Source organism: Amphibalanus amphitrite, unplaced genomic scaffold, assembly GCF_019059575.1.
Source record: "Amphibalanus amphitrite isolate SeventyFive unplaced genomic scaffold, NRLGWU_Aamphi_draft 000122F_arrow, whole genome shotgun sequence".
NCBI classification, from domain to species: Eukaryota; Metazoa; Arthropoda; class Thecostraca; order Balanomorpha; family Balanidae; genus Amphibalanus; species Amphibalanus amphitrite.
In genome coordinates this window covers 310,526-324,375 of record NW_024881617.1, presented here as the reverse complement: position 1 = coordinate 324,375, position 13,850 = coordinate 310,526, and the positions used below count along the sequence as shown (strand labels likewise).

At 54.3% G+C, this 13,850-nt stretch overlaps 1 protein-coding gene across 26 annotated transcripts in view; it reads right to left on the bottom strand.

Annotated features, from left to right (window-relative positions):
* LOC122381558 (septin-7-like) overlaps positions 1 to 13,850 on the bottom strand; it is a 95,057-nt gene that overhangs the window by 50,857 nt on the left and 30,350 nt on the right. For 3 of the 26 annotated variants that reach the window (XM_043365865.1, XM_043365866.1, XM_043365867.1), the window contains exon 1: positions 8,856 to 9,281. The exons of 20 other annotated variants lie outside the window; for them this stretch is intronic. In XM_043365865.1, coding sequence (XP_043221800.1) covers positions 8,856 to 9,146 — 291 coding nt within the window. In that variant the 5' untranslated portion in view covers positions 9,147 to 9,281. Of the gene's footprint in view, positions 1 to 8,855; positions 9,286 to 13,850 lie in introns of those variants that run through there. 3 more of the 26 variants (XM_043365862.1, XM_043365864.1, XM_043365863.1) reach the window with 2 other exon arrangements.

Below are 13,850 nucleotides of genomic sequence, written 5' to 3'. Positions count from 1 at the left end.
AGGCCGCGACTGAAGCGGAACTGAACCGAATAGCTAACGTTTATAGTGCAATCAATGAAGCATGTTCTATTACCTTTCCGTACCTCTTATCATCCACACATCAGCCTGTTTTGTTCAGAGGGCTACATCACAATTTATCTTCATTATCTTCAAGTACATACTTCAGATTTCAACAACGCGTTTCATCGGCTCTGTAAATGTCTGGACCCCCAACAGAGTAGCAGAAAAAATCACTGACAGTGATTGAATGCCGCTACTAAGTGCATCAAATTCCAAGAGCCGAACGTTCACGATGATTGTTTAACTTTGAACGGTCGTGTCCAAGAGATCACAGAAAATCTGTAATCTGTTTACGAACATCTCGATAAACCAACCGTCTAGAATACCAATGATAAGCCGGTAGTTCAGTACCACTACCTACACCACAGAAACAGCTCCGCTGCTGGGAACGTCATCAGTCGCCATGGCGGCTGCGCGAGCCGTCATCACTCGTCGACTGGCGCCGGGGCGTCAGCGCGGCATCCCGCGCCGGCGTCATCAGACAGACGCCGGCACGCCGTCATCATCAATAGGCGCCGCCCCCGCCGGGTGACGGACGGTAAACACATCAGCCCGGGTCACTCGGACACCGGCCGCCCATGCAGACACATACCGGTGGACCGTCCGATCGGGGAACTGGGACGGCTTCCTTCCCGGCACTACAGCGGCTTCCTGCTTCCTCGTCAGACGCTATCGGTGAATTAGTTGAGTACTGCTGAATAAGTTTAATTAGTGCTGAGCAAGACATGTTTGGTGGCATAATTAAATGAAACTTAAGTTAATGAAACATGATAGATTGCGACTTTCACCATAGCTTGCTCAACAATCCTGACATTTTTATGTGGGCGAGGATGGATGACATGATTATTATTAATATAACGAGGCTTGAAATGATCTCACGCATGTCAAAGTGTTTTTATTTCAGGCTAAATAAATATCTAAAACAGTAAAACAAGCTTTCGGCATTACGCCAAACTTGATGATGGCGTAATGCCGAAAGCTTGTTTTACTGTTTTAGATATTTATTTAGCCTGAAATAAAAACACTTTGACATGCGTGAGATCATTTCAAGCCTCGTTATCCTGACATTTTCTTTATTATGGACTTGAAGATCCAGTATGTCTCAGCTTCAGAGGAACGTGACAGGCTTATAACTTGAAAGGAAAACTATTTTTTTGTTTCATCATAGAACAAATTCGAAGTGTCACACCGAGACACAAATCACACCAACACTGCACTGAGACCCAAGTCGAAGTGTCGTACCCCAATTCCGCCTGCCGCGGTGCATCATCACACGCATCTCATCAGAGCCTGACAAGACTAGGTCACTAGCCTCTGCTCTATACCGCTAATAAGGCCCGCGAAGTGCCGCACAGTGCGCGTGCACCGCGGCCGTTGATTCGCTAATGGCCCTAGGCGTAGCCGTGAGTCTCCTCCGTGCCTGAGCGGCGCCCGAGACACCATCAGGGCGGAGCGGCTGTCAGACCGCGGAACGGTCAGCTCTGGCAAGTGACGGGGGTGGGATCGGTAGGTCGAGATGAGTGGAGTGTTGAAAGCTCAAGACAGCCAAGTCTAGATCAGCCTGATGTTGGAGGATCAACTCCTCAACGACAGGTCAGGAGCGGCATCTCCTCCCCAGCGAAAAATCTTGGATAATGAGTTGGGGTTTCGGGCGCCCGGACTTCGTAGGTCATCGGCGCTATGACCAGCGTACATAATAATGCAATCCCGCAGACACAGGAGACGGAGAAAGCCATCTTGCTTTGAAAAGACATAGAGCGCGTAATACTGTTGTCTGTTCTCAGTAAGAACCGTTGTTGGCGGCAGGTCGCTCCCCAGCGCTGTAGGGTTGCGACTTGCGATCCTATCGCACAAAGGTCAGCGAAGGATCTTGCTATTTTTGACGAGCAAAGTCGGCTAGGGGCTGGCTCTGCTATAAAAGATCACCAAGATGGTCAAGAGCTTTTTGGTTCCATCCATTCCTGAGGACAGCTCAACATTGGCGGCTTTACCGAAGCCAGGCATCATTCATCTTTCGCAAGATGAGACCGTCTCATCTGAGATATAGGCCATCGGAAGTCACGACCCAATAGATTACTTCCCCAAGATCGAGATTGTGCCATTAGTTTCCGACATAAGCTCCTCCGCGAGTCTTACCAGAAAAGTCGCCAAATCCGATAAACATGCCGACTGCGCCAGAAAACCTACAGCTTCATCCGTCCAACAAACCACTTAGAAAATTGGCCGGACCACTCCCATCCTGCGGACCTGTCCTGGGGGCATCGTCAGCCATTCCGTCTACTTTGTATTCAAACACAGCTCGCTGAACTACGGGTATTCGGGATGAATAATGAAAATGTCACCGACAGGGGGACCGTTTCTGCTAGCTTCCGGCGTGCAGACGCTATTTTTTCGGTGGCAGCGCCGTGGAGTTCTCAGCGGACACATCTGCAATGGGCCGCACTCCGCTAAACTCCGCTCCGCTAAGGTACGCCGCAGGCCGCTAAGTGCTCCACCGCCCCTGCGCGTGCTCGTTACCCAGTGCAGCGGGTGTGACAGTGGCGCCCTCTGCACAGTTTGCACGTCGTGCACAGTTGCACACTGCTGACACCGGTCTGGACAGAGGTCAGTACGGCTGGTACGGCACACGAGAGGGTATGGGGCTGGCGTACCTGGCGTAGGGTTCGGGTGTCATGTGTCTGGTGTCATGTGACAGGGCGGAAGGGTCGGCGGAGCGACCGGCGCGTCCCTTCCGCTGCCACTGATCCCAGCGGGTCAGTGGCGGTCGGTAATGAGCCCAAATGAGCCTCACTCTTGAGGTGATAAGGAGGGGTTAATGGGGTGAACACTGAACGGAAACAACTCTTCACTATTCAAGTTGCGACGGAAATAATACCTAACTCATTTGGCCACCGATACGTACCGCTCCACTATGACTCGCCACACTACCACCACCGTTGTTTCACTAGTGACTCGCCCCACCACCAATAGTACCCGACCTCATCTCGATCGCCCTCGGTCGGTCACACTGTAAATCGATCCCAGTCCAGCCCGTCACGCACGTGTACCCACAAAGGACCGGAAACACTGGGCCCGAGGGCGGCGCGCGGCACCACGGGAGGGGGCGGCTGGGGCGGTCAGTAGCGGCTAGCGGCAGTCACGTTAGTCAGCGCACTGATCGGCGGCCGGCTAGTACTCTTGCCCGCGCTCACATACGTGCACGTTACCCCGGCAACGGGCTATTGACCAATGAGAAGCGAGAAAAGTGTTACGTCACTGCGATTTTTCATATACCTGTGCCCCCCGGACGTGACGTAGTGTGCTCGCGCGCGTGCAGGGTCTGTGCGATCGAAAAAGAGCGCTAGCAGCGCGCCACTCGACGCCGCAATTGTCAAAAGCGGCGTGTTAGTATGCTTTATTATGAATGATGTGTGTAAAAGTGAGTTTTTATGTTGTTTATTTGGAGGAAATGGTTGGAATAAATTAAGTTATTTTTATTTCTGTTGGTTGGAGTTTTTATTCAAAAGATTTCGGTCTATACCATTGATATTTACTGAAAATACCTTCGCTTGAATAAATTGCAGATATTTGGCAACTGAAGTGTTAGGTAAGCCTAAATGATATGTAAAAAGGTAAGAGACACCCTGATAATCATTTGAGAAACGAAAATATATGAATTTTCCTTATAAGACTCGCTCAATATGCTACTCCGCGGTTTATGCCCCGAGGGTGTCCGAGGGTTCCCGTTAGTTTGTCGTTGGCGCTCGGCTCGCGCGTGAGCCGACGTCACCGCCGGTGACGTCGGCTCGCGAAATACGTCATACCCTGCACACAAAATAGCCGGCTGCCGAACAGCGCTCAGGAGCGGCCGGAGCCCTGATCGGCGGCCGGCTAGTACTCTTGCCCGCGCTCACATACGTGCACGTTACCCCGGCAACGGGCTATTGACCAATGAGAAGCGAGAAAAGTGTTACGTCACTGCGATTTTGCATATACCTGTGCCCCCCGGACGTGACGTAGTGTGCTCGCGCGCGTGCAGGGTCTCTGCGATCGAAAAAGAGCGCTAGCAGCGCGCCACTCGACGCCGCAATTGTCAAAAGCGGCGTGTTAGTATGCTTTATTATGAATGATGTGTGTAAAAGTGGGTTTTTATGTTGTTTATTTGGAGGAAATGGTTGGAACAAATTAAGTTATTTTTATTTCTGTTGGTTGGAGTTTTTATTCAAAAGATTTCGGTCTATACCATTGATATTTACTGAAAATACCTTCGCTTGAATAAATTGCAGATATTTGGCAACTGAAGGGTTAGGTAAGCCTAAATGATATGTAAAAAGGTAAGAGACACCGTGATTATTATTTGAGAAACGAAAATATATGAATTTTCCTTATAAGACTCGCTCAATATGCTACTCCGCGGTTTATGCCCCGAGGGTGTCCGAGGGTTCCCGTTAGTTTGTCGTTGGCGCTCGGCTCACGCGCGAGCCGACGTCACCGCCTGTGACGTCGGCTCGCGAAATACGTCATACCCTGCACACAAAATAGCCGGCTGCCGAACAGCGCTCGGGAGGGTAGGGGCAACTAGCGGCTGGGGGCAGGGGCGCCTGGGGCGGCCAGTAGCGGCTAGGGGTAGTCAGAAGCGGTCTGGGGTGGGGGCGACTAGCGGTTGGCGACGGGGGCGGCTGGGACGGTCAGAGGCCAGCTGGGGGCAGTCAAAAGCAGCATGAGGGGGGAGCGGCTGGTGGCGGAGGTCGGCTGGGGCTAGGCCGGTTGGAAGCAGTTTGGGACGGTCAGTGACGCACAGCTGCACGCGCCTATAGGATCACTGGACGGCGGACGTGGAGAGCTAAGAAGGGAGCAGAGACCACAATGCAACGCGCAAGACACCCTGCCCTTACATTGCCATCTATTGGCGGCGCGGTGCGGTGCTATACAGGCTGCGTCGCTCAGGCGTGACACCTGAACATTGAGCGGCCGAGGCGTGCGTGTCTGTGAGGCCGAACTGGGGAGGGGGGGGGGCGTCGGGCGCCCACCGGAGCACGTGCTACAGAATCGACACGGCCAGCACCCGCCCGCTCGGCGCCGCGCGCGTGAGCGGGCTTCAGCAGCGCAAGGGTGGAGCGCGGCGGGCACAAAACCTCCGCGCATGAGGCCGACTTTAGAATGAACAATTATAAATGGACGGCGCTGTTTTAGGATGTAGAAGAGTGGTTTGATGAATTCAGGCCGAGCTGTAATAATCAAGGTAACATCTAAATGAAGTGCGTTATTACGCTTAAAATCAGCAGCACGAACGACACCGAAAAAAAAATAAGAGGACCCAATTTTATTGCCTCTAAGCGTAATAACCTAGAGGATAGAAACCAGATTTTAACCAAACCAATACGGCATAAACATCCCGATTCCCAAGGAACGTAGATATCATTGTACACAGTAGCTCAGTGTTCCATTGTCTATCGGTATCATAAAGATCACCAAGCCTCCCAATGCAGGACGTCACAAAAGTGAAGTCACGATTACACGACGAGGCAGCAATCGTCACGGGTGTCACATTGGTCTGGCATCACGTCTAGCACGTGATGTGGTGTGCTGGATGTTGTGACATGTCACGCTGGATGCATCCAGTGGTGAGTGTTCGGAATGAACAAATTTAAGCCATTGGTGGGATTTGTTGGGAGACACGCCTACTACTCAGCAAAACTATGAGAATCTCGAGCCGCTAGGTTATCCCGGAGGATGTCCGATATCTAAGATATCTCGAGCATTCACTTGACTGTAATCCGGTGAAGACACGACGGATCTAACGAATAGCAGATAGCAAAGGTCACTCCACCAAATCGTATGTAGGTACTCAACGGACAAGCTAGTTTGATAAACAAAAGTGACTGAAGCATCTAAGTAACCAAAGCCAAACATCCAGCGTACAGAACGATTTTGTCTTGAGCCAATCAAAACTTTTCTATAGATACGTCCTTGTTTTAGGTGTACTGATTGGGAGGGATAGAACCCAGCAAGTGATAAATAACTACCAAAATCAACAATGCCAACATTTAGAAATACAGCTCCTACCCAAATAGGCCCACCAGTCAGCATATGACTATTCCGTGTACCGTGGGTCCCTAGGGTCACTGACCCAGCTCGGGGTTAGCGAGGGGTCATGAAGACCGAAGTCGGTGCCAAACGCCGGACTTTATCCCGTTCGACTCGCGCCGGGGCGTAATGACGCCATGGGGACCTCTCATTCAGACGAATGGTCTAAACATCGGGCCCAGGGAGCGACGGCCAGGCCCAACGGCCCGACAGCTCAGCTAAACAGATGACTCGACCGAGTCGAGGTCGCTCGGCGTACAACGTGTCTGCTGTCTCTCAGCCTCCCGACAGAAATCCCGGTCAGACCGACAGAGGAAACCAGACCAGTCTCAACGGAACTGGACCGGCATCGACCGACACACAGTTGCACAACTGACATAAAAATACGTCACCGCCGCAGTAAACTGACGCAGATTGACCTCAGGCGACCGTACGAATCCAGCTCGTCCAAACAGACCCGCTCGAGTCGGCGCGCGCTCCGGCCGAGTAACTCAGAATAACGACGATGGACGCGGCATCCTGGCGCCTAACTCACCCCAATTGTCCAAACATTGGCTCCCGGGAGCAGCGCTCGTCTTTATCGATGCGACGTTTGCGTGCAAATGAATTTAAAAGCACGACACCGTAACGCCGCGGCGCGACCCGCGAGGCGAGGCGCTGTCACTCGGGAACAGGAAGCGGTGTAACAGTGGTAACTCAGGTATAGAGGAAGCGATCTAGCAGAGGCGCGTCGTTGCGCGACCGGGCTGGCGTCACTTTACAGCCGGCTAGTCACATAAATTGTTCAGCGCCGCTCGTCCCGCCGGGCGCGGGGTGCCGGCTAGCAGATACGGCCGCTAATTTCGCACCCACGCCCCGCGGCGCCTGGGTGCGGCCGCTTCATCAAGGTTACCTGTGACATAAACTATCTCCGCTCGGGCACATGAACGTTCATGCAGGGTAAACCCACATCACGCATCGACTGAGATCTCCTCAACCACGCATTTCATCCGTGTCAGCTAACATTTTGAAGTTTTTTTTAATCCATACCTATATTTTTTGTCAACCCGTTTTTATATCCGTGGAACAGCCAACCCTCTGCAGATGTGACATGACAGCACCGCTGGGACGGAGGGTGACCGGGGAAGCGAACCCACGAAGGGAGAGGGGAGCGGAGGAAGCGCGGACAGACAGCGCCGTATTCACAGGCACACGCCAGAAGTCGCCGCCGTGCCGCTCAACGACGCAAGGCGAGCAGAAATAGCCACCGAGACGGAGGGGACCCTCGCCGCCGTCTGCCGCCGTCCCAACTCCGTTCCGCCTCCGCTGCTATTTCTCCTGTTTGTGGCGCCTTTGGCACGTGCCAGGGTACCAGAAAGTCGGGAGTGTCACACAAAAGTCAAACATAGCAGATAATGGATGAGGCGGAAGGTAGAAGATTACGAAAGTGGCACTAGTGGCGACACGATGTCGCTATTAATCGACATAGGACAGCGACTGATAAGTTTACAAAGAAACACAACCGATAAGTTTGATGTTTGGCTACCTCTCCGGGCCGATACCGGTGAGAATGACCCACGGCCGAGCAGATGACAACAGCGTTATCAGAGAGCGGCCACGGTTACGGTTCGTGCTCCTGGCATCAGAGACCTCCCCGTCCCTTTGGCATCGATCAGTCGCGCCCCGCTCCCGCGGGGGAGAAGCCCCTCCGCGCGCCCCGTCGTAACAGAGGGGAGCTTCATCACCCTCTGTGCTCCACAGTCAGGAGACCGAACACACACGCACGCGCGGTGCCCGGCGGCCTCCCTCAGTATCAACAGTATCGCCAGCAGCGCCGGCCGGCGGCCCCCGAATTTCACGGCCCGCTGGCTCCATATACGGCCATGGGGAGCGGTATCGGACATGCGACCACGCTTCGCCGGTTTGGCGATGAGTCCGATCGACGACGTTTTGCCTAACTAAAGACGGCTCGATTCGATTCCCATCGGGACGACTCAGGTAGACACGACTCGAGTCGAGCTGAGTCGTGTCGACTCATCATAACTCCGTCCAGTTCCAACCCCACTCGATCCGATGAGGCGAAACAGCACGCGGTGTGGAACAATCGCCAAAACCATCGTCACGCTACACCCGTCCGGGACGGCACGGTAAGGGACGGGACGGCACGGAACGGGTCCGATGAGCCGCTACCTCACGAGGCCGGCCCGGCCGCGGGCTCCTACCGAAGCTGGAGGGAAGGTACCGACCGAAGCTCCTGCGCCCACCCGCCGCCATTCGCCGCTACACGAGGAAAGGAAAACACCGGTACCGGGTGTGATAACTGGGCCTGGGCGGTCAACAAGCCAGCGACCGAAGGTTCACAGGCGCACGTTAAACACAGCGCGGAAATGGGCGGTGGTGAGACCCTGCAGAGCGGCAGAGATTCTCACGCCTCACGTGTGAGCCGGCGGTGAGAAGGGTTTATCCCCGGAACGTGTTACTTCCGTCATGAGCTAACTTCGGGGAGAATGTGGCCGTAGCCGGTTATCCTGATCCCTTCCTGTTGTAGCCTGTTTTGTTGCTACAACGCCGGTCATGTCGGTTTGTTTCCTCATTCGCTGGTCTAGTCAAGATTCGTATTCGTAACTCTAAAGCGATTAACGCCCATCGCCGCCTCCAAAAGCGAGCAAAATTAGCCGCCATGTGACAAAATCCGGCACCAATGGACATACTAAAATCATAACAAGACCCGCCCACTGGCTTCCACTTACTGCATGTTCGGCGTCCCCATTGGTGCTGCCGTTCAGGTCGGTGGCGTCGGAGGCGTACAGTTTGTGCCGGTGTGCCAGTCGGTCCAGACTAGCCAGACGGTACGTCGGCCCGCCGCCGGCCGGCCGGTCGGCCGTCGAGAAACTCGAGCCGCCGTACCGAGGCAGGCCCGCCTGCCGACGACGCTCCTCGAGCTCGTATCGTCGCGCCCGACGGTCACTGTCCTCGACATTACGAAACGACGTAAACGTGGTCGGCTTGGTGCCCGGGGTGGTACGCGCCTCTTCAGTCATGGTTCTGGGTCTAGAACCGGCCACTTTAATCACACAGTGGCTCACAGGGGCAGCACGGGGCAAGGCCGAGCACGGCGAGCACGGCGAGCACGGCGCGGGCACCGGGCGGGTCACTCTCACGCCGCAGCCGACTCGGCACTGCTCACCCTCGCCTCCAGCTAACATCGATCCGAGCGCCGCCACCGCGCGACCCGCCGCCTGGCGGCCGACGCGCGAACTAGCACCCCAGTCTGTTCCGCGGCCGCCGCCGATCATTTGTCAGCGACGGCGTCATTTGCGAGAGGTGAAGCCCGCCATCCGGTGACGAGCGGCAGCAGGGGCGTCAGCGCACCCCTCCTCCCTTCTCTCTTCAGCTGGGAACAGGCACGCAGTATCTCGGTGCAGGTGCTGGTCCATGAATCAAATCGGTGGACAGGAGTAACAAGAAAATCGTGATTGATAGAGGTGTCCGTTTAAACACCAAAAGTTTTGAGCAGCATGAATGGCCCACACTGTCAGTTTCATATTTATAACGTCATGTTCAATCCTCCCGAGGCTAAGAATGCACGATATTTAAGAATGAAAACACCACACTCGGCCCTTATCCACAGTCCCTGTCCGCACTATTTTGGTACACCTGCACTTGTCATAGCCTTCTTATGTAGATCCTGTGCTGACACCACTGGCCTTGGTCCCCGGCATACCAAGCATCGCGCAGCATTCCCTCTTACCCACTCTTCCTAGATATCGCCCGATCGAGTTCCTCTGCCACATGGCGCGCTCTTTGGGCCCCATGACGTGCAGTTCAGGTGGATTACCGTCCCGGGGCGGTCGGAGCTTCTGACGGCGCCATTACCCTCGGATAATAGCTTCTGGAGATCGTCAGCGAATTAGACGCAGAGTAAATATGCAGCGTCACAAAGCGATACGACGCTGACGTGCTATAATTGAGTGGAAAGTGGACGGCTTTTGCGGTGGGACACACAGCACCATAAGGTTGTGGGTCTATCAGCATAATCTGGGTGATATGATCTCAAGACGTAAATGGGTCGTTTAAAATCCTTGGCAGAAGATTTGGGAGACCATGGAGAGTCGTGCTACGCTCTACTAATCGGCACGTAGGTACTATCCTTATCATAAACGGGAGTGTCAGGACAGGAAAATGTTTTGACAAAGCCCATCCATAACTAATGAATGGAGCGCAGTGCGCTCCATTCATTAGCTCACCCTTCCCCCCCCCCCCCCGTACATCTATCCGTGCTGGGTAACAGCCACTCTGTGGCACAGGAAGGCAACAATAAGAGCAGCACAGGAACACCCAATCAACAGCAAATACAGGAAATCGAGCGGAAAGAGGGATACGTCTATCAAAGTTACGATGCTTATGGATGAGTAGGCGATATGGAACTGATTTTCCAGGCTGGTTCCAGGATACACGGCTGTCTCAGGATAACACTGCAAGACAGGGACGTCTGATCATTAAACGAACAAGTCTTCTATTTTGAGGAGTAGCATTTCCGCCGGAACATTGCATGCTGTTCGACAATCAATGCACAATACCGGAAAGCAGCGCATGAGAACTTCACAAACCAGGAAAATGGCAGCGTAATGACCGGTTCTTTAATGCATCTCTAATGTGGCGCCACTTGCGCATTCCTTGGAAAAAAAATATTTTGCCATTTTCCTTTCCACTGTACCTAAATGAGTGAAATGCATTCGTTAGCAACGTACAGATGTCCTAAGAAAAGCGGGAAACAGAGTCTGAATAAGATAAATGAGGAAAACAAGCAAAAGCAGAAAGGAAGGAAAGTCAAAGGAAAAAATATGGTTGGAGACAATTTAAATCATTTTCAAACAAACCTCAACGAAGGTCAATGCAGAACGTACGAATCCATGTGGCCGAGAGGGATAGGGAATAAAATGGCCGCTCCGGATGTGATATTTTGGGCGAGATAACAAAAAGCCGCACTTGAAGCAGGTCTCCCAGTCAGGCTGCCACCTGTTACAACAGAGTCCACATGCAGGCACTCCACCAACCCTGTCCTCCAGTCCAGCCCGCCAGTTTCAAGCTCTGTAATCGCTGAGCCTATACAGTCTATTCCGTCCTGAAAATCTACCGATGACACTTGAATGCACATCACACCATGACAGTCCTGAACCATCTCCGTCCCAACCCAGACCAATCCAGCTCAGTCAGCACAGTCCCAGACCATCCCCGTCTAGCCTGGTCTGGTCTGAAACACTCCATCACACATCGTGACTGAGGGGCCGACGTTTCGTGACCGGCTCCCGTCCACCGGGCTGCCGATCGACGCCGGCAGGGAGCCCACATACACGACACCAGCCAGCTCCACAGCTAAATACAGCGCTACCTGGGTCAGTCGACCAGCACTATAAGGAAACGGCACCGCTCTACGATTGACTGCTGGGGAACCGACGCATGGAGATAAAGTTCGTCAACAATGAGCAGCCAATAGAGGTGAGCATCATCGGAGAAGATCAGGCGACGGACCGTCTACTCTAACTGAATGCCGGCGGTTAAGAAATACACAAGCAGTGATTAATGAGACAGTCGTCTTGACAGATTATCGAACAGGATTTGCTTTTACAGCCCTTTTACCGTCCCTTGACAGTTCAGCTCCGTAATTGCGTTATACATCCCCACAGGAATGCAAAACGAATGAACCATTTCACTCGAAACGCTGAGAATCAACAATGCATGCGAGAATCGGAGCAAACTCACACGAAACCAGCATTCCAAACACCTGCGCTCGCTATCTTTCCATTTTTCCCATACGCTGCCGGTTTGTCCCTGCCACGCGACCTTCCTTGGCACCGGCCGACTGGAGCCGGGGTAGAGGAGGCTTCTTCGAACACCGGTCACGTACGGGTGGCGCAGGGTCAGGGCAGACGGGATCTCATGACGTAACGGGCCCGACGCGGTGCCTCCGGCTCAGCATCCCTGGCGCGGAGCCGTCTAACATTGGACACGAGGCCGGCATCGTTCGATCGCTGCCCATGGGCGTCGTGGAGAGGCTGGGGCTTCCATGGCTTCAAAAGCTGTGGGTGCCGCTGCTTGTGGAAACGCCGGCAGTGGCGTCATGGTTGCTGAGCAATGGAGCCGTGAATACGACGGAGTCAGTTGTGACGAAAGCATGGAAGTTATAACCTATGCAATGAAAAAAAACGTAGTGACCACTAACCATGTCAGCAAACTGCAACGCTACAATTACTTGAATTTCGCCGGCTCCCTGAAGTCACGGTATGCCCCAGCCAAGAGGATCTGTAAGCGACCCACATATGCTTGCTTTCCAAGAAGCACAAACAATGTGCGCAAAAGAGCACAAGTCTGCTAAAAGTCCGACGCAAAAGGCCACCCACGCTACAGGAGCGTGAGGAAAACGGTTACCGGTAAACCGAGGTCGACCTTTCCCCATCAGCCGCAGCGGCACGCACGCATTAGGCTCTCGAGTCTAGTACACCACAAGCTGCGCAGGTGTCTTCTGCAGTGCGTGCTGGCAGCGACCACCACAGCGGCAGCTTTATGACATCATCTGTCGAACATCTTGCGCGACCCTGCAACATTCCTGTCGACATTGTGCGCGGCGAGGTCGCGGTTTCTATCACCGGGCGTTCCGCGAACAATGTCAGGAAACCCGGCATCCGCGGGGTCGCCCATCTAGTCGACCGACGTCAACACCTGTGTGTTGAACTGAACCGCCCCTGTCCCTGGTAACGCTGTCGTCGTCCCTGACATCGTCGTTGCAGCTCTGTCGGCTGCAGAGGTCGTGAGAACCTCTGCTGGCTGCAGGACTGCACACGTGCGCCAGGAAAAGATCCGCCCCGCCGCAGCTCGCCGTCCAAATCAACAGCCTCTGCTCGGGCCGCGCCGTGATTTGGCCGCGAGTGGAATCGCTTGCGCCACGCCCCGGGGCGCTGTCGAAATGCCGCAGCGCGCCGAGTTCGCCACCACTCGACGTCGAAGCTGGCTGACAGCCGGCGGCGGGCGAGTGACAAGCCGCGAAAGTTTACTACACGCCGCACACACGCGCACGCAAACACGTACCGGAGTCGATATAGACAGGTAAACCGGTACCACTGACGGCCTCAGCTGCAGCGCTAGCACGGAGGCGGGGTGTCGCAATCCAGCCGTGTCGCGAAAGGCGGGACCACGCCGCACGGATGACAAAAATGCTCGACAGTGCGCCGGTCGCGCATTGCGGCCCTTCTCAATCACCAGTCGCTGGCCTTAGGTCAGCGTGACGCGGCTGTCTCTCATTCCCGCCGCGTGTAGGAGGGATTACAGCCGGCGGATCGCCCCCGCACCGACCGACCATCGCTTCACATCCGGTCTTGCGCGGACGGATAGAGGCTCTGTTTCCGTACTTGGAATACCGCCTGAAACCCGGGCCCCGGCCGGTACACGAACACACCGGGCAGTAATGCGATCAGAGCAGGCCCTCCGTCAGACAGGCGAGGCAGGCGCGGCCCCACACCATCCGAGCATGGGAAATCCAGGCTGAGAATACTGCGCAGAATGGAGAGGAGCACGGGAGGCGGCATGGCTGGGAATCGATCCCCTTCAGACAGACCGTCAGACTGATGTTGACAGTGACGGTCATGTTATTAGCGCCGGCAATGTCCGTTGCCATTGAATGGACTAGTTTCGACAAGCACACAAGCTCGAGTAGCGTCCCAAATGTCACGTCTTTCTCACAGCTCTCT